The sequence below is a fragment of the Gopherus flavomarginatus genome, chromosome 2 (genome assembly GCF_025201925.1).
Source record: "Gopherus flavomarginatus isolate rGopFla2 chromosome 2, rGopFla2.mat.asm, whole genome shotgun sequence".
NCBI classification, from domain to species: domain Eukaryota; kingdom Metazoa; phylum Chordata; order Testudines; family Testudinidae; genus Gopherus; species Gopherus flavomarginatus.
In genome coordinates, this window is record NC_066618.1 from 242,362,405 (window position 1) to 242,381,574 (window position 19,170).

General features: G+C 40.6%; 1 protein-coding gene across 1 annotated transcript in view; it reads left to right on the forward strand.

The window, feature by feature from the left end:
• KCNB2 (potassium voltage-gated channel subfamily B member 2) overlaps positions 1-19,170 on the forward strand; it is a 304,602-nt gene that overhangs the window by 6,132 nt on the left and 279,300 nt on the right. The window contains exons 2-3 of the mRNA XM_050940720.1: positions 9,351-9,446; positions 11,827-12,511. Of these exons, the coding sequence (XP_050796677.1) occupies positions 11,933-12,511 (579 nt within the window). The 5' untranslated portion in view covers positions 9,351-9,446; positions 11,827-11,932. The remainder of the gene's footprint in view (positions 1-9,350; positions 9,447-11,826; positions 12,512-19,170) is intronic.

Sequence of the window (19,170 nt, forward strand, 5' to 3'; positions counted from 1 at the left end):
ATGTTTTGGTTTGATACATAGAAAATGTTTCAGTGCATTAACTCATTTACAATGTCAACCTTAAAAGGACTTTCCTTTTAACATGTATTTATTTCAAAATGCGTTATAACAATGATATTGCATAGGGCTGTGCATATATGTCCATATTTGTTTTGGATTCCTAGGCCAACTTTTAGATCTCCATATGAATAATTCAGATATCAGCCTTCCACAAGCCTAACACCTGCCTTTCCAAAACTCATACAAGACCCAGTTCTGGTAGGACTTAGTAAAATACAAAACAAATTTAAAAACTCCCCATGTTAGACTACAGTTCCCAGGAAGAAGTGCTCTCCTGCCAGCTACCAAAGCGAATGATAGCCTGGATGTAGCACAGCTGAAGAAGGCAAGGGAGGACCTGGGGCAGTTAGCAGGATATGATGGAAGTCTTGTAGGTCCACTTTTTTGAGGGTATCCAAAAGAGAATTTGAGGCACCTGGAAGTTCAAGTTGTTGGCTATTCCAGATTCAAGCTGGGGCATGGAAAGCCCCTGCTGATATTTGTTTGTTTAATTTTTAGTGATCAAGGCTCTCCCATGATGAGACTTTGCTGCTGAGGCCTTTTGTAGATTTCTAACTATGTACGAAGGCACTCGTTAAAACTGAGGCTTACAGATATTGACTTGCCCAGGGAAGTCTTTGGCAGAGCCATAAATTGAACTCTGATCTCCCTGATCAGTTCCTTACAAACAAGACAATCTTTCCTCTGAATTTCAATTTACTGTCATTTTGGGATGCTCTGATTCCATGGTTAATTCCATCAGTAAATTCAAGTTCTGATCTCAGATTCAGATACGTGACTTGGATTCATGGTTATGGTTTTAGATTTGCTTTTATTCAAAGATTAATACAAATCAGATAATCAGCTTTAATAATCTGCTTCCACTGCTTTGTAATCTCACAGAAAAATGCTTAGTTCCTTATTTTTTCAGTTTGTTGGTGGCAGCGATAATTGTTAAGAAGCAGAGAAAGAGGGAGATTTATGAAGATAGTGTCTTCAAAAGGGTGCCACTGTTTTAGGCCTACCAATCTTGACAGCATCTCATGGAAGGAAAGTGCTGAATTAAAAATATCTCCCACAGTTTCAACGTGTTGTGATGACATTATGAAAACCCCAGTCAAACAGTAAATACAAAAATGGAATCTAATTCATTATTAATTCTTATCAGAGTTTTCTGAGACTTCACTCAAAACCAAGGCCCTGTAGTGCTACCTGCAGTACAAATATATAGTAAATCCCTACTCTGAGGATCTCAGATTATCAAATATTCAGTTCTGGATATATGAAAATAAAAAAAATTACCCACAATTCAGCTCTGTTTCCCTGTGACAATTGACCCACACCAAGATTTCCAGAACAGGATGAATATGCAATGAAAGATACCACAATGTTTTCAGCAATTCAATAGTAAGTCAGCCCTTAACAACAGAACGCAAAAGTGAATAGAAAAATGGAGCCTCTGTGGAGAATTAGGCCCCAGAACAAAACCCTGTGAAACATGCTAACATGTTTGTGTTAGATTAGATGAAATGGAAATGTATTTTATAAAATTAGCAGGAATATGTTGGAATTGATTTTGCTAGGATCAGATAGCCAGCTAGTTGTCAAAAGCACAAACAATGAAGTATTAATAATGAGGAATGACAGAGTACCAGAGTTAGCCTGCAATAAAATATCATTGTATATCTTTGCAAGGCTTGACTCAATGTGGTGACAGTATCTGAAGCCAGATGACAGTATATCAGATAAACTAAAAACCCAAAGGTGGCACTAGAGCTGCTGTGCCACAGCCTCTACCAGCATTTTTACTACAGTACAAGAAATGAGCCAGAGGCCTGAAAAATCATAAAGAGCTGTGATAAAATATTTTCAGGCTGTGTGTGAGTGTGTGTGTGTGTGAGAGAGAAGGTAGGGATGAAGTAGCTTACAGTATTTTTCAGTTGTGGCAGGTACTTGATGAGAAGTCATGACATTTCCATCACCTTTATGGTAGTAGTTGAATATTCCAGGGAATCAAAAAACATCCCAAGTGGTTTAGTTTAGTGTCCAAGCTACAGTTGAGTGTCATTGTAGTGTCACACCAGGCACAGAAGCTAAAAGCTGATAACATTTCTCCTATTTTCACACAATTACAATGGAACAGCTGAATGTGGGAAAATAAACTAGGCAAACAAAGCTCAAGCTTATTTAAAATTCTCCAGGTCAACTACACTTGAGCCTAGGGCTGACCTACCAATCGTTATCGGAGTTAAAATCCAATAAGTAATTACAAGTGCTGTTGGGGGTTCAGAAAACTTAAATAAGCCAAAACATTCAAGGACTTGTAGTTACCAGATTTTGTGAACATTTTACCAATTACCTCTGTCTTTTGCTGTCTTCAGTCTGCTTAACTATCTAATTCTGTCCAGCCTGGTTTGTCTGTCTGAGTCTTACAAAAATAAAATAATATATTAAGTGCTACTCATTGGGTAAGTTCAGCTCATCATCCATCCTCAACCTGACGAGAACAAGGAACTTATCAAACTGACTTAGGTGCTTGGACATGCTTGTTTATAGACGTTCCAAACCCCTGTAAAGTGTTCCCTACATACAGCTGCATACAGTCATAAACCTGGTCTGCAAGATCTTGGACAACTATTTTATTTTTCAAACCTGAGAAATATTTTTAATAATTTAATAAATGTATGGAGTATCAAAGTTTAATTACTTTTCTTAAGTTTTCACATTTCTCTCTATCTGTTTGTTTGTGCAAGTGTCTGTGTTTTATGTGTGGAGCCTGTGGCACTGACTTTAGTTAAGGTTGCCCAACACTTTCCATTATTGGATCTCTTTTGGTTGCTTATAATTTTGTTGGTTTGGACTGGAATTTTCCATGGTGGATGTCAGGTTGATTTTTTTAAGTTTCAGTTAAAAGAGTTCAGCAACTTCAGAGATGAAATTCATTGCACCTCCATGATTTGGACAAGGAACTTGAAATGTGGAGGGCCAGCTTCATATCAGGGATTTGCCTTTTGCTGTTCTCATGAAACTATGCCCAAATTATCTTAGTTATATTCCTCTGAAGAATCTCAGTTTGCACAAGCTCAGTAGAAGTTTGTTAGTTTGTACTAAACAGAATCAATCCATTGGCTGAGCAGATGTAACAGGGTAGGGGGATGCTGAGGCAATATTATCTACAAGTTCATTACACTCCCCTTCTTTCTGTACCTGTACTTAGAGGCCAGGTACATAACTCTCTTTTCAGAGTTAAACCTCCGGATTATTGTATGAAAATTTTCCTGTTCCTACACTGGGACTATGATAAATTGGGGCTCTGTCTGTACAACTTATTGTGATGTTGTCATATGAAAAACTGCTGTATCATGAACACCTGTACATATGTGGATCCACCATTGCTCACAGGTCTTGTAGCAGCTTCGCACCAGAAAGATACAAATAGAAGCTGTTTAGGACTTTAACAACTCAAACATCTGGGAACAAAGAGTTAGCTGGATCCCTAGAAATCCAATTTTAGCTGAACCCCTTCTCCCCCCAAAAGGAGAGGAGAAGGTAGATACAGTAGAAACTTACCAGGATAGAACAAAAGAGGAATGGGGTGTGGGAGGGGGGAGGAAGAGGAAAGTGGGACTAGAGAGAGCAAGGTGGGAGGGAGAGGTCACCCATCATGTAGTAGCCTCATGGGATAAGGAGACCTGCATGCTTTCCTGAGTCCAAATGGCCCCAAGGACTCTGGACAACCCAAGGGTCTTGGACCCCAGCCAAAAGAATGCCATGAGAGAGGGGCATGCATTGAACATTTATTGTCTTGTATAATCTGTACTCTCCTGTGCTTTGTATGATTAAGTAAATGTGGAGACTCTGAGCAAAGTGGCTCTCTCTGTGTGTTAACTGCTTATAACTGTTGCATGCCCCTGAGAGTTACACTGTAAACCAGAAGTTTCACACCTTTTGGGCAGAGTTCTGGGACAGGGGTGTGTTTAAGTAACTGAGGTACCTTGGGGATCAGCACCGGTCCTGGAGGCCTAGGACAGTTGGGCTGAGGAGAAAGGGTAACAGACTGAGTGTCAGTGCCCAGGAAATGTTTCAGAGAGTCCAAAGGAGGAACCCGTACTTCAGTCTGTTGAAGCTTAGCACACCCCAGGACATCAGAGTACAGCAGCTTGGATTCCCCTCATGGCTGTCTTAGTGGAAGGCCAAGAGGGGGTGACAAAAAGTCAACATCTTAAATTTTTGTGAACTGAACAAAGTCAGAACAGTTTTGGTTTGATACTGACCTTTTACATTTTTTTTTTACTATACATCACCCTAAATTTCAAAACAAAAATCTTGTTTTGACCCAAAACCAGAACTTTTTGTTTGAAAAATGCTGAAATAAGACATCTCTACAGTTTCAAAACACCTTTTTTCGAACAATTTTCAGAACCTGAAATTTGTTGGAATGACTCTTTTCCACAAACAGTTTTGGTTTTGACAAACTGGCTTTTTCCAATGGAAAAAAATGTTTTGTCAAAAAAATCCCAGCCTGCTCTAGTTAATAGTTGCCCGTCCACCTCAAAGAGAGAGCACCATATACTTTCTTAGAGAAACCACCTTTGAGGGGGCATAGAAAGCAATGTAAGAAGTGTAAAACATTCTAAATACTATACGGAATATGAATAACTTTTCAACAAAGACCATTAGATGTAAAATCTACTATCTGTTTCTCATACAGACCTCCCCACTTTGTTGCCCTTACATATATTTAAATATATGGTTTCAACAAAACCTTTTGTACTCTTTAGAACACACACATAAACACATTCCCATCTGATATTTTTTCAGAGATGATTCATCAGTCTTATAGTGTGGCCTTCATATGCAATGTGTCACCTGATTTATCAGTCTTTGCAGTGTGGCCTTCATATGCAGTGTGTATCACCTGGACTCGTCACAGCTTGAGAAGAAAGGCAGCATCTCATTCAGAAGCCTTTCAGCAAACAAACAGTCTGAGGTCTCCATAGCTAGCAACATTCCTGCTCTTGGGTTAACGGTTGATTTGTCCTCACTTGCTGGTGAAACCATAGCCTCTGTCCAAAGTAGTACAGGTATGGGGACTCAGCCCACACAGCAGACACATCTCTTGGTCCTGTGTGGACCACCTGCTGAACCAACAGGGCTGTCCGTCTTTAACTCATCTATTTATAACTTTTCCTCCCTGAGCTCTGATTGGCTCAGCTCTCAACTAGTGACTGTGCATGGGACTACAAGTCTCCTTTCTCACAACGAAACCTTCCTTCACTGTTTCAGAAACAGCTACTGAGTGTGTCTAGTAACTGCCACACCCTACTTCCGGATGTTTCGGGGCCCGGTAGTTGAGTTGCTTTGCCCTGCACATGTGCAGAGTTAAGAGTATTCCAACTAAAACCCATGTCTCTTCCACACTGTTTCTCTCTCTTTCTCTGGGCTAAACAAAGTCAAATGCTGCAGTATAAAGCATGTGGGTTACACAAATACGTCTGTTAGTCTATATGGTGCCACAGGACTCTTTGTCACTGAGTTACACAAGACTTTCCCTGAATTGCTCCTTCTGGTAGCCGGGAACTGCTGTGGCACCAGGGCTGAGAGAAGGGAGATAGTCTCTCCTGAGTTCTCAGTGCTCTTTTTCCTAGTGTTCATGCATTGTGTGGAGGAGGAGGAAGCTGCTTGACTAGATTGCAGAGGGGTGAGAAATGGAGGGTTTGCAGGAGCTAGAGCAGAGGTGGGAAAACTATGGCTTGCAGGCCACATCCAGCCTGTGGGACTGTCCTGCCTTGCCCTTGAGATCCCGGCTGGGGAGCCTAGCCCCCGGCCCCTCCCCTGCAGTATCAGCTCGCCGGGGCTGTGAGCTCCTGCCGGGCAGCACGGCTGTGAGAGCTGCAGATGTAGAGGGGCAGTCAGGGGACAAGGAACCGGGGGGGTTGGATAGGTCAGGAGTTCTGAGGGGGGCAGTCAGGAGGTGGGAAGTGGGGTGAGAAGTGGGAGAGGGCATATGGGGGGTGGGGGCCAGGCTCTGGGGAGGCACAGACTTCCCTACCCAGCCCTCAATACAGTTTTAGAACCCTGATGTGGCCCTCAGGCCAAAAAATTTGCCCACCCCTCAGCTAGAGGGAAGGTAGGGGAAGAGATGTGGGAGGCAGCTGGAGGTTGCATAGGTGCAGAAGAGGAAGGGAGGGAGGGAAGAGCCAGAGAGTAGTGGGATTGATCAGAGCAGAGGCAAATAGGGGCTATAAGTAGAGGGGAGAGAGCTGGGCTAGGAGCTGGATAGCAGTGGGGGACAGGGACAGAGACAGGCTTGGGGCACAGAAGCAAAAGGGACTCTAACCAATAGACAATGCTTCACTCCAGAAATTGGAATTGAACCCTGTGTCTCCTCTGCTGTCAGCAAACAGCTGTGAATCCCACTGCAATGTGCATGTTTCTTTCCCTTCTAGTGGCTTTTCCATGTAGAGGATAGAGGCCTACTATTGCTGTCACTTACTCTGTTACAGATGTGTAGTGTGGGTATAGAGGTCTGAATCCTGCTCTTGACCACCTTGAATCAGTATTGTTCCACATGACAGAAATTCTTTTTGCTCAGTTTTGGTTTTTTTGGCTTTTAAATTAGGAAAATATATCTAAAAACGGAACATTCAGGTTACAAAGTCAGGCACTTAAAAGTTAGGAAATGCCAGAATTAATGTTGGCTGTGTGCTCTTAATTCATCCCCCTTCTGCATACGCAGATAATGACACAGCCTTCAGTTACACGATCATATGCTGCTTTATGCACCATCTTGGGCGGATGAACCAGAGCTGTGTAGTGAAGGAGACTGTTGTCTGTAGGAGTCCCATTTGATTTGTTACAGAAGTTGAAAGGTGTGTATTGAATGAGGCCCGGAACTGCCAGAAGAGAATGGTGGTCTCATGGTTAAGGGAGTTGATCTGCTCTCTGGAGGAACTGGATTGATTTTGCTAGTGTTCCTATGTGAAGCTAGCCACTCATGATTGCAACTCAGGTTGATTGGAGCTGTGCTTTGAACATATAAAGTGCTAAATAGTGCTACGTATTCTGAAAAAACAGCCCTAATGATAAGTCTACACTGCAAACAAATCCCCTGCAGCAAGTCTCAGAGCCCTGGTCAGCTGACCTACTCCAGCTTGAGTGGAAATAGCTACATTGCTATCTTTTGCCCTGTAGCACAAAATGTGTGAACCCAAGCTAATTGATCCAGGCTCTGAGACTCACTGCTGCGGGTTATTTTGTTTGTTTGTTGCAGTGTAGATGTACCCTCAGTGTCTCAAGTTGAGCATCTAAAGTTAGTGGATACTTTTGACCTTAACCTCTTTGGGCCCCTGCGTAAAATGGGGTAATACCACCCCCCCCCTCACATGGGGTGTTGTGAAAATACATTCACTGATGTTTGTAAAGCACTAGATAACTATAGTGAGAGGACCACAGAAACTATAGTGAGAGGACCACAGAGAGGACCCATGAGGAAATTAATTTTATAGTTAGGACATGGTTTGAATGGTGTGTATTAAAAAATGCCAGGGACCAAACACTGAATGAGGAGATGAAAAGAAATATCAAATAACTACCCATTCACTAGATGAGGCAGGGCTTCTTTGGGAACCCCCCCCCCAGTTCATGATTATGGAATTAAAAGCTGCAAGGGGGCTGAATGAAGGCTACATAGGCATTTCCCAACTTTTGAGTGAGTTTGCAATCTTAACATTGTTTGAATGTAGTGAAGTTGGGTTTTTTGATGTAATATATGTACACACATACATGCACACTATAAGGAAGGGAAATATATTCTATTGAAAGCTGCTTTTATTATATATTGTAGTTATTTTATTGTATCTTTTCTCTACTATTGCAATAGGATGCTAAGGATGTAATCACACTTCTTACTCTCAGGCCCAAGAGCAGTTTGTTGTAATTACACTGACCTATAAGACTCAAGCCAGTAAACTAAATGCTAAAGAAAAATATTAAAATCCTTTTCAGGCTCTAAAATAATTTAAACTTGCAATATCCAAAGAGTTTGGTTGGAGGTAGCCAAGTTTATTTAAAGCTATTTAAAGAATTTTAAAGATAATCCTGATTGTGCACTTTTGTTTCCTAACTTATGCTTAAAAGATTTGTGGTTATTTTGTATGTGTTTTATTATGTGGGCTATAAAGGTGAAAATGTTACTCTCTAGAAGTGAAGACTATTGACTACATCTGTGTGATACAGCTGGAGATGCAAACATTCTTCTACCCTCTGTAAACAGTTTCACAGTAATCGAGATTTTTATAACGTTATCTAAAAACAAAAAAAAAACAACAAAAAAGCATGAAGAGGCTTATGTAGCAGGCTGAAAATACTTTTTAAACATTCCTTAAAAGCTGTTACTTGCATGTGATGTGCAGCATGCAGTGTACAGCAATATAAAGAACACAAATTAGAAATGATGGTTTGATTTTTGAAGATGTTTTACTTTTCATCTTTTCACAGTGCTGCACATTGTGACATGGTATTATGTGCAACAGCAAAGCTGGAGTTTATTCTATAATATATCAGACCCATTCCTCTGAACACTGAAGTTAATAGGAGTTTTACTATTGACTTCACTGTGAGCAGAATCAAACCCATTGCTGCTATTTTAGAAATTCTTGATAAACATTTCCTGAAACTTGGAGATTCAACAAATAATTATGGTATCATAATAAAAAATGTTTTGTTTTGTCAGCTTTGGCCCAGTGCTGATGGCAGTATAATTTTGCTTGTTTAACAATGCCAAGGCACAGCTGTGCTGCACAAATAGTAAAACAAATTTGCTGTTGTTTTTCTTTTTTTAAAAAAGTAATTTTAACTCGAAAGCTAATAAGGGTCTGGTTAGCCGAACCATATTGGTTGGTTGACTGATTTCTAGTAAGTTTTACTTAAAGTTGCTAAAACTAGGAAGCACAGTTTAACAAAAAATAAAGGAAAGGAGAGGGCTACACAATTTCCCTAAGTTCTCTAAAATTTAATAGAGATTAAACCAATGGACTTCTATAGAAATGATTCTATAAACCTACAGACTGAATTTAATGAAGAATAACATAACCTCTCTAAGTTTTTTTTGTAATCTGTAGCAGGGATAAAGTTTCCTGTTAAATTCTATATGACAGCCTAAAAGACCTATGCAGAAATTAACGTTGTCTATTAAGTTCTAAGGGATTTTTTCATAAGTGTTGAGACTGCTTTCTGCGATGATAAATATTCATGTATATTATTGCAGTTGGTAAATATCTATTTATCTCCATTTCTGTGTTAAATAATAGATAAATACATCCTGGACCCCTGGACAAAACCTAAGTGAACAGGCCATGCACAGAGAATCTCTCCAGCGGTAGTTCAGTACAGAATCCTCTCTCAAGGTGAGGAACACCCGTTAGCTGCTTTTTGTTTGCTATGTGGAACTTGCATGAGTGGACTGCATAGTTCTGAGGGCACAACTCTTACCCTTGCCAGTTCCAATACCCCATTTTGGTACTGTGCAGAGAGCCACCAGAGGGTGCAGATTACAGAGTGTAGAAGTCCCCCCTGTGCTGCATATCTGAAGCTGGTCCCCTTTGTGCTGCAGAATATTATCATGGTAGTTCTGCTACATTTAGGGCTGCAGTGAGGTGACTGAGAAGACAGGAGCTGGCCCAGTGGAAAAAAAGAAGGATGCACAGAGTGGAAACATCCAGCCTGAGGGCTTTGATTTGATATGACATTTATCTCCTCAAGTGAAGTTATCAGGTGTCTTTTTCATGAATGAAGATAAATGTTATAGGCTTAAGCCCTCATGTAAATAGGCATTGAGCAGCTTTGGGCTGCCTCCTCAGTGCGTTTACTCTAGGAGATCAGTAGGGAGTTTCTTGTGCAGTGTGGAATGTGAAACGGCAGAATCCTTTTGACTTTTAAATGATTTCAGCTACTAAGATATTTGTTTTTGACAGTAGGACAGTAAGTTCTACACTTAGAATAAAATGTAATCTTGTGTGTCTTTTTATACATGCATACAAATATAAATACATGTTTTTATGAGGTGGAATATTAGCTGAAATGATGTAGACCCTTTCCTTTCCTTTCCCTGATATTGCTTGGCATTGAAGGCAGGCAGTTCCAGTACATCACAGGATAGGGCCCAGACGTCTTAGAGTTCTTCCGCCTGCTGAAGGAAGAAAGGAAATCTTTAAAAAATATAAATGTAATAAAATTTCTAGGGATTTTTTACTTTAGATTTTGTGTTGTAAACAGGATTAAATTCTTGTTCTTACATTTGTAATTAAACTGAAGTTATTTAGAATATAAAAATGGCTATACTGAGTCAGAGCAAAGGTCCATTTAGTTCAGCATCCTGTCTTCTGACAGTGGCCAGTGCCAGGTGCCCCAGAGGGAATGAACAGAACAGGTAATTATCAAGTGATCCATCCCCTGTCACCCATTCCCTGCTTCTGGCAAACAGAGGCTATGGACACCATCACTGTCCAGTTCAGAAGATGAGTCAGGCTGCAGGTAGGAAGACAAGTCTGTTCTCCAGTGTTGGAAAACAAGGATAGCTCTCATCTTCCCTATAAGAGGTCTGTCAGTCTATCTGTCTTGTTCTTTTACGGAGCCTGTCTGTCTAGCCTTGGTTGACGGTTTTTGGTTATTTGTTTTCCTTTTGGCCCCTTGACTAGTCAGCATATTATGTAAACATAGTGTCTGGTAAATGAGCAAGAGATCATAGGGAGAAAGATTCTTTGTGGGAGACTTGTACCAGATTATGTAGGGACTACTTGTTTGATATTTGTATTTCCAACTCGGAGCGAAGGGCAGCTGCACTTGTTGAAGGAATCTGCAGCTTTAGGCAATGAATGAAGATGAGCTTGAGGATTGTCAGAAACCTGAAGATGCTGGTTGCTGTAATTCGTTGGGAATCATGTTCCTGCAGCAACTTAACAGGTAGGCAAAGAGGGGGAGCAGAAGGGGTCTCTGAGAAGATAGAGAGTGATATATTTGCCTGCTGTTCCAATATGCAACCCAATATATTATGTAAATGGCTAGAATAGAGTCACATGATGATGTTCAGCCATCTGTAAGCCAGTCAGTAGTTTCTAGCACTAGAAAACTTGACCAATTATAATGGCAGTGGAGCTGAAATATTTTTAGTTATATGTCAAACCTTCCTTGGTCAATGAGAAGATGCATGGCCATGAAGTAATGTAATAAATCACATAATATCTAGAGCTGTGCAGAGAAAGGTATTTCCATTTCATGGAGGATTTTGATATTTTGAAATTTTGGCTTTGTTTCAATTCAGAGCAAAACCCCAGAATTTCACAATGTTCTGCAACAAGGGAATGGAGCCACAGAACCCAGAGCAGTCTGCCTGGCAGAATACCCCGGAGCTGTGGACTCTGGAAGCCGGGACTCCTCAGTGAGTGAGGTGAGCTAGCTGGAAACCAGGCAGAAACCCTCCATCAGAACCATCTTGGCAAACTATTTTGATTTTAGATGAATTGGCAAATTCTCACAAAAATATTTCACTGGAATTTTTCTGACTATCTCTGAAAATACTCTTGGCATTCCCAACTATTGAAATTGAGGCATTGTTCCTACTACCACCAGAAAAAAGAGCTTCCCTTCTCAGTGAGCAACATTATTGCACTTGTCATTATATTCTGATGTATATATGAGAGTGCAGAAAGGGAGGTATATAGTCACATAAGAAAAACTCTGTGTGAATATGCGGTGTGTTGCAAGAGTCCATTTATTTTTCTTTTCTAGCTCCAGGAATGGGGAGACCTGTCTAAAGAGGATCCTACTTGAAAATTTGTATTCTCCAAGCTCATTCTGATAAAGACTTTGGCTTCACAGCTGCATCCATTTCAGAATGGCAGAGAAGGCTCCACCTGGGATGAACAGGAAGTCTTCAAGGTCCACCCTTTCCCTCCCACCAGAACCAGTGGAGATCATTCGGAGCAAAACTTGCTCAAGGAGAGTTAAAATAAATGTAGGTGGACTCAATCATGAAGTTCTATGGAGGACTTTGGACAGACTCCCAAGGACTCGATTAGGAAAGCTCAGAGACTGCAATACCCATGATTCTCTGCTGGAAGTGTGTGATGACTATAACCTGAATGAGAATGAATATTTCTTTGATCGACACCCAGGGGCTTTCACCTCCATTTTGAATTTCTACAGGACAGGGAAGCTACACATGATGGAAGAAATGTGTGCTCTCTCTTTTGGCCAAGAGCTTGATTTCTGGGGGATTGATGAAATATATTTAGAATCTTGCTGCCAGGCAAGGTATCATCAGAAGAAAGAACAAATGAATGAGGAACTGAGGAGAGAGGCAGAGACAATGCGTGAGAGAGAAGGGGAAGAGTTTGATAATACTTGTTGCCCAGAGAAAAGAAAGAAACTCTGGGACTTGCTAGAGAAACCCAACTCATCTGTGGCTGCAAAGGTAGGGTAAATGACATGCTTAACACCAAAGCACTAGAAAATTAAAAGTACATGACCTGTTTATCTGAAATGCATCAATAACTTTCGCTAAAAATGTTTAATATAGAGAAAAACAATGGTACATATGGTCATGTGAATACGCCTGGTTAAATGTCAGCTCCAGAGCCCATTGAAATCAATGGAAAACCTGCCATTGACTTCAGTAAGCTTTGAATCAGGCTGAAGCACTATAAATATAAACTATAAACCTTCAGAGTTGTTGTATATAAACACAAACACACATATGTAATGGTATACTGCATGTATGTCTAATCTTTCCCAATGAGTATAAGTATGAAACACTAGTAGCTTCCTTGCTTATAAAATCATTTTATTTGATTATAAAGAAATGTTTTCTACAACTTCAGAGTGTTCGTACTGTTTCCATTAAGGGCATTGTATAGGTTTAAAATGGCTGTCTCTCAATTCATTAATTAAGGACGTCTAATAAGTGGCATAAGCTTGACGGTCGGGAGAGTGGTGCCAGCAGGTTGCTTTGTATCTGGCAAATATCAGAGCGATATTATCTCTGATAAAAAAACCTTTGAACCCCAGAATGAGTTCTGTATGAATATATAGAATATGCAGAGATAAGGAATCAGATTGTTTCATTAGATATGTCCCAATCCTCCTGGCTTTATCCAGGCAAAGTAGGCAAATGTACTCCTCATATCAAGGGGAAGTTTACCTGTGTTAAGAAGGCAGGACTGGACTGGAAAGGCCAGATTCTGGTACTGTTACTTACAATAGAAAGCACTTGAGAAGTCCCATTTACTTCAGTGGGACTATTCATGGCATAAGGTACTACTCAATATGAGCAAGACCATCAAAATCTGGCCCTAAATTAGTGACACTTAAACTATACACAAAGGTTTAGTACACACGTATTGCTTAACTCTGGCTATGTTTTGCCCTCTCACTTGTGGAGTACTAGGGTGTCAGTCCTGTGTTAATAACTTTAAAATATGAAAGTTTATACAAATTTAAAGCATGACAACATTTCCATGAATTGGTTAATAATTATTTCATAATAGTTAGACATTTTTTAAAAGCATATTATTTCTTGTTTTAATTTTTCACCATGGGCTGTATAATTGGATTGAGACTGGACAACATTTTCTTTAAAGAGTCAAGGCCTGGTGTATAAAGATTTGTAACTAGAGTAAACAGCTGACAGTGAAAAACGAGGGTGTTTTAAAGAATGTTTTAGAAAATACATGCAAATGGATTTTCTGCTTCTGAGAGTAGAGTATTCTGGGCCATATGTTCCTGTCCATTAGGAGAAACAGAGGGAAGCAAATGGGCATAAGGTGTACCAAAAAAGTCTTGAGGAAACCATGTTACACAGTATGATCCAGTGGCATGGTATAGTGGTCATCACGCTTCCTGCTGCACTTCTGTGATATAGCTGCTATGCAGCCTGCTGGACAGGGCTGAGTCAGTCCCGCAATGCTGCATACTTTCTTTGCAGTGTGGTTAAGTAAGCATGACCTCCACCCAACCACCAGAAATATGAGTGCTCCTGTAGAGGGGAGAGAGAATGGCGGAAAAGCAACAGAGCCAGCATTGTTGCCAGTGGTAGGGAGTGAGAGAGAGAGCGAAAGCCCCATGGAACCATATTAGATATGCACATGATGATGGAGGCTGTTGGGTTTGAACTCAGAGATCATTGGCTTACCTGTAGCTCCTCGGCCATGCCTGCTGCCAGAATAATTTTATACTGCTACCTTATGCTTCCCAACAGCTGGACAGTTTTGAGAGGGGAAAAGGCATGGATGTTTTCTTGTAGGTTCTGCTCTGCGTTTTCTCATGTCAGAAAGGAGGCTATGGCCCATAGTACTTAATACTCATGAGTCATGCTACTGCCAGAATATACTGTAAACTAGAAAGCAAGACAATAATGCTGAGAGATATGGGAAAAGTGAAACCCCGGGTCCTTTATTTAGTCTATTAGAATGTGTTTTGTTTGGTTTTGCTCTTGATCGTTCTTTTACTTGGTGGTTAATTGTGTGTACATAGAGGGCATGGGATTTTCATCAATACTCAACATTAGTCTAATTCTGCTTCCCTTTGAATTCAGTAGCAAAACCCTCATTGACCTACATGAGTGGGAACAGCATTAGGCAAACGCTGAGCATTTTTGAAAACCCTGAACAAAGTGTTTATTGACACCGTACTTTACCACTGGTTTGGCCTATTTTGAAGGGCCTGGCAATATATTTGATTTAGGTAAAAAGTGGTGCCCACACTATTAATACCCAAGCCAGGCAGGTTTTGAAAATCAAGGTGATTTATTGTTTTTACCTAGTAGGGCTCATATTTGTTTATTTTGCACCTCTTGATTTTCCCCCTCCTCTGGCTGAACATGGCTCACAGAACATATAGTATTATTCTATTTGCCTGCAATGGAATGCATAGTGTGCTTATCTGTATGCTGCTATGTGAAGCCTATTTGCCTAATTTAAATTGCCTTCTATGACTTATTGCCCATTTTGTGTGATTCTTGGTTGGAAACTTGAACTAAAGCATATTATACAGTTGGAGTTGCCTTTCAGCTGTCCTCAGCTAGTGAATACATTATATATAAATATTCAGTGGGCCAAAATCTGATCAATTACTCCCATGGAAGTTGTGGTTGAATAATGTAAATGAGGGCAGAAATTGTCCCAATGAGCCTAGCCCAGGGGTTCCCAAACTTGGTTTGTGGCTTGTTCAGGGTAAGCCCCTGGCAGGCTGCGAGGCGTTTTGTTTACCTGATTGTCCGCAGGTATGGCCGCTCACAGCTCCCAGTGGCCTTGGTTTGCCGTTCCTGGCCAATGGGAGCTGCAGGAAATGGCGCAGGCTGGGCCACTGCTTCTTGTCTCGCTTATGTTATAGAGGAGGTCAGACAAGATGATCAAAATGGTCCCTTCTGGCCTTGGAATCTATGAAACATTAGAAAATGAAGAACTAGCCTCATATAAACCAAGATATACACCACTACCTCGATATAATGCCACCTGATATAACACGAATTTGGATATAACGCGGTAAAGCAGTGCTCTGGAGGGGCAGGGCTGCACACTCTGGTGGATCAAAGCAAGTTCAGTGTAACACGGTTTCACCTAGAATGTGGTAAGATTTTTTGGCTCCCAAGGACAGTGTTATATCGAGGTGGAGGTGTACTGAAATTGGTATACATTATGTGCTTTAATACAATATGCTGTTGATTGGATAGCATATTAGGATATATGGCCAGATCCTCATCTAAGGTAAAAAATTCAAATTTCAGCACTTTGTTTTAATGGGCAGCAGGTTTAAAACAAATAAAAAGAAGTTCTTCTGCACACAGCACACAGTCAACCTATGGAACTACTTGCCTGAGGAGGTTGTGAAGGCCAAGACTATAACAGGGTTCAAAAAAGAACTAGATAAATTCAGGGAGGATAGGTCTGTCAATGGCTATTAGCCAGGGTGGGTAAGAAATGGTGTCCCTATCCTCTGTTTGTCAGAGAGTGGAGATGGATGGCAAGAGAGAGATCACTTGATCATTACCTGTTAGGGTCGCTCCCTCTGGGGCACCTGGCATTTGCCACTGTTGGTAGACTGGATACTGGGCTGGATGGACCTTTGGTCTGACCCAGTATGGCCATTCTTATGTTCTTACGTTTAAAGTGTAATTACGTATTCACACAGCAAATTCTTAATTTATCCTGAAACAAGGGGCAAGAAGCTGTACTGGATAAACTCATTCCCTCTGTAGACGAAAAATAGAAAAATTGTTGTCTTTGTTGATCCAGTATCACTACGACAGCATGTTGCATCATTATCTAGTTATGTGTTTAGGATCCAAGCCCCCAGACTGGATATGTCATTGAGATGACTTGCTGAATTCCCAGGGAAAAGGGGCTAGTTCAGCCATGCCTAGGACATTGTCTGCCAGCCAGTTAGAACAGCATTGGTGTCAGCTTGGCAAAGGACAGCTTGTCTGCCTTCTTGTTCAGAGGTGAAGTTTCTCTTTGTAAGGGAAATAATTAAGGGATTTTTAGAATGGAAAATCAAGAACAACATATGGAAATATCATTCAGCTTAAACCTAAAACATATTGTTACTTCGCTATCTTTCAAAAAAATATGAAAAAGAATATCATATTAATTTAATCTACCAATATCTGCATCCTCATTCAGATACTTCATTGCACCTTAGCAGTTGAAATGAACAGATTGTTGTTGAATCTATTTCTTACACTGTGTGGGATAAACACTGAGGACTCAGTTTGGCTTTTGGGGTGTTTTTTTACCAGTTAACAAACATAATAAAATCCCTATGAGTCTGATCCAATGCCCACTGAAATTAAAGGGAATCTTTACATTGAATTCAATGGGCTTTTGATCAGGCATTATGGGAAAATCACACTTATTAATTTTCCGTGTCTTTGGAATGAAAATGGATGTCATATGAAACATTTATACAAGTTCCTTTGCAAGTCATATATTAACCCCTTGTTTGCCAAGCAGAGTGTTAGCCCAATGGCCAAGCCACGTTAATGCTGCACTATTGATTTTCAGAGTGTAGAGTTGAAGAATGAATAATATATGCTGCTTAGCTGGTTGTACACAGTGCAATGGCGAGTTATTATGCAAGAAAAATAGTATATTATCAAATGGATGTTTCTATTGCAAATGTCAGAGCTATCATGAGAATGGAAGAAGATACATTTCTTTACATTTACATCTTGAGTTATGCAGCCCAGACAAAATGTCTTTGTGTCTTCTGTTTTTATTTTAGGCTTAGGGTGTATAATGCTCTAGGTCAGCATGGTTACACTAACAACAATAATGCAATATCCACAAGAACCTATATTAAGGCTCTTTTTGCCCTCAGTCCTCAAGAGCTGAGTTATTCCTGTGTGCTCTTTTGTCTAATTACAGACCTAGGATGAAGGAGACAGGGAAATGAGGTTCTTCCTCCTTCTTAAAAGGATAGGCACCACTTCTGTACTAACATTTATTCCTGAATTTTCACAAGAGTTTGGTTACCTCAGTACCTAACAGCTTGTGTTGAAAATTAGTGTTTTAATAACTGTTCGTCTGATTTTATTGCTGATCCATAGATGAACTTGCTATTGACCTCTAATTCCCACTGAGTTCATTAGGAATTCTGTCATGAAGTGGCTACAGATTTGGCCCCAATGCCCTTATCTGAATGTACTGCTAATGTTACGTCTTTGTCCTTATTCCCAGTACCACTGCCTTTAAGACACAATGCTTCCAAAAACGAAGTTATGGCAAAGCAGATCCATGATGCAGCAGATCTGTTTGGGAGATTGGATGGATGCTCATGGATTATAGGCATTTTACCTTCAGTTCATTCTTTATTTCAATCAGGATATTTTCAATCTTCACTCATAAGCAAATCTCATTTTCTGTGCAAGTCTTTAATGGCACCCAGTGTGACTGTGAAATGAAGAGATTATATTTTATCCTTGTCATTAAAATTTAATAACTAAAGTATTTTAAAGTCTTGAAAGCTAAGTGAGTTTATTGCTATGCCAATATATATCATATCAAGGAACACAATGGATTGGTAGTAGTTAACTGATTTTGTTTTAAAAGCTTGTATATGCTGACTACTGAGTTGGTCATTAAAAGATTATTTACCTTCTGAAGTTTGCGCATGAAGTATCATGTAACTCTTGATTCAGCATTTTTTGATCAGCATAAATATCAAGAAAAAAATGGGGCTACCATTTGATCTGTCCTGCTTTGGCATTTTAATACCTTCCATTACATAAGGGTTCCTTCAGGTCATGTGATGTTGTCTATGGTACTGTAATTCTTTCTGAGAAACAGAACTTGCTAACTGCTGATATTGGAATAACACAAACATAATGTCTTTTAAAGTAACCTGTTGGGTATCAACAGTTAATTTTCAGTAATTCTGGTGCTTCAAGTATGAAAGCTATTCTGGGGCAGAGTTACAGAGAGCCAAATCCAGACAATCTATCACTGACTTCAAAGCAGCACCAGAGAATATCTCCATTCATTAAATGTGCAGGGGAAAAGGATCTTTCACATCATGAGCAATGAAAACTGACTTCACTGACTCTCCAGTCCTTGTTTATTAGCCCTCTCCCAAGAAAACCATACTTCTGCTGGACAGGAAAATGAAAAGGGCTTGACTGTGAATTTTATTAGGGAAAAAATGGAATATCTAGAAAAAAAGGAGCAAGTTAATCTATTCTACATACTTAGTGTTAAACTTTGGCTGGTGATATTTTCCTGTGCGAGGAAAGGGAAGTGGGGGTAAGGCCACCCAGAGAATTCAGGGATCCTGTGGTAAAGCGGGGGAGCTGCCGCACTTGTAATCTCCCGGCGGCGGTCCGGGTCTTTGGCGGCATTTCGGCGGTGGGGGGCCCTTCAGTAGCTCCGTGTTTTCGGCAGCACTGAAGGGCCCCTTGCCGCCAAAATGCCGCCAAGGACCCAGACCACTGCTAGGCCAGGGCTCACAGCTCCACTGCGGGGTCCAGGGCCTGGGGCAAATTGCCCCATTTGCCCCCCACTCTGGGCATCCCTGAGTGGGGGGAGGTGCCTAGAGAGCTTTTTTTCTCACCGTTCACAAAGGCAGACAGGAGTTTTCTGT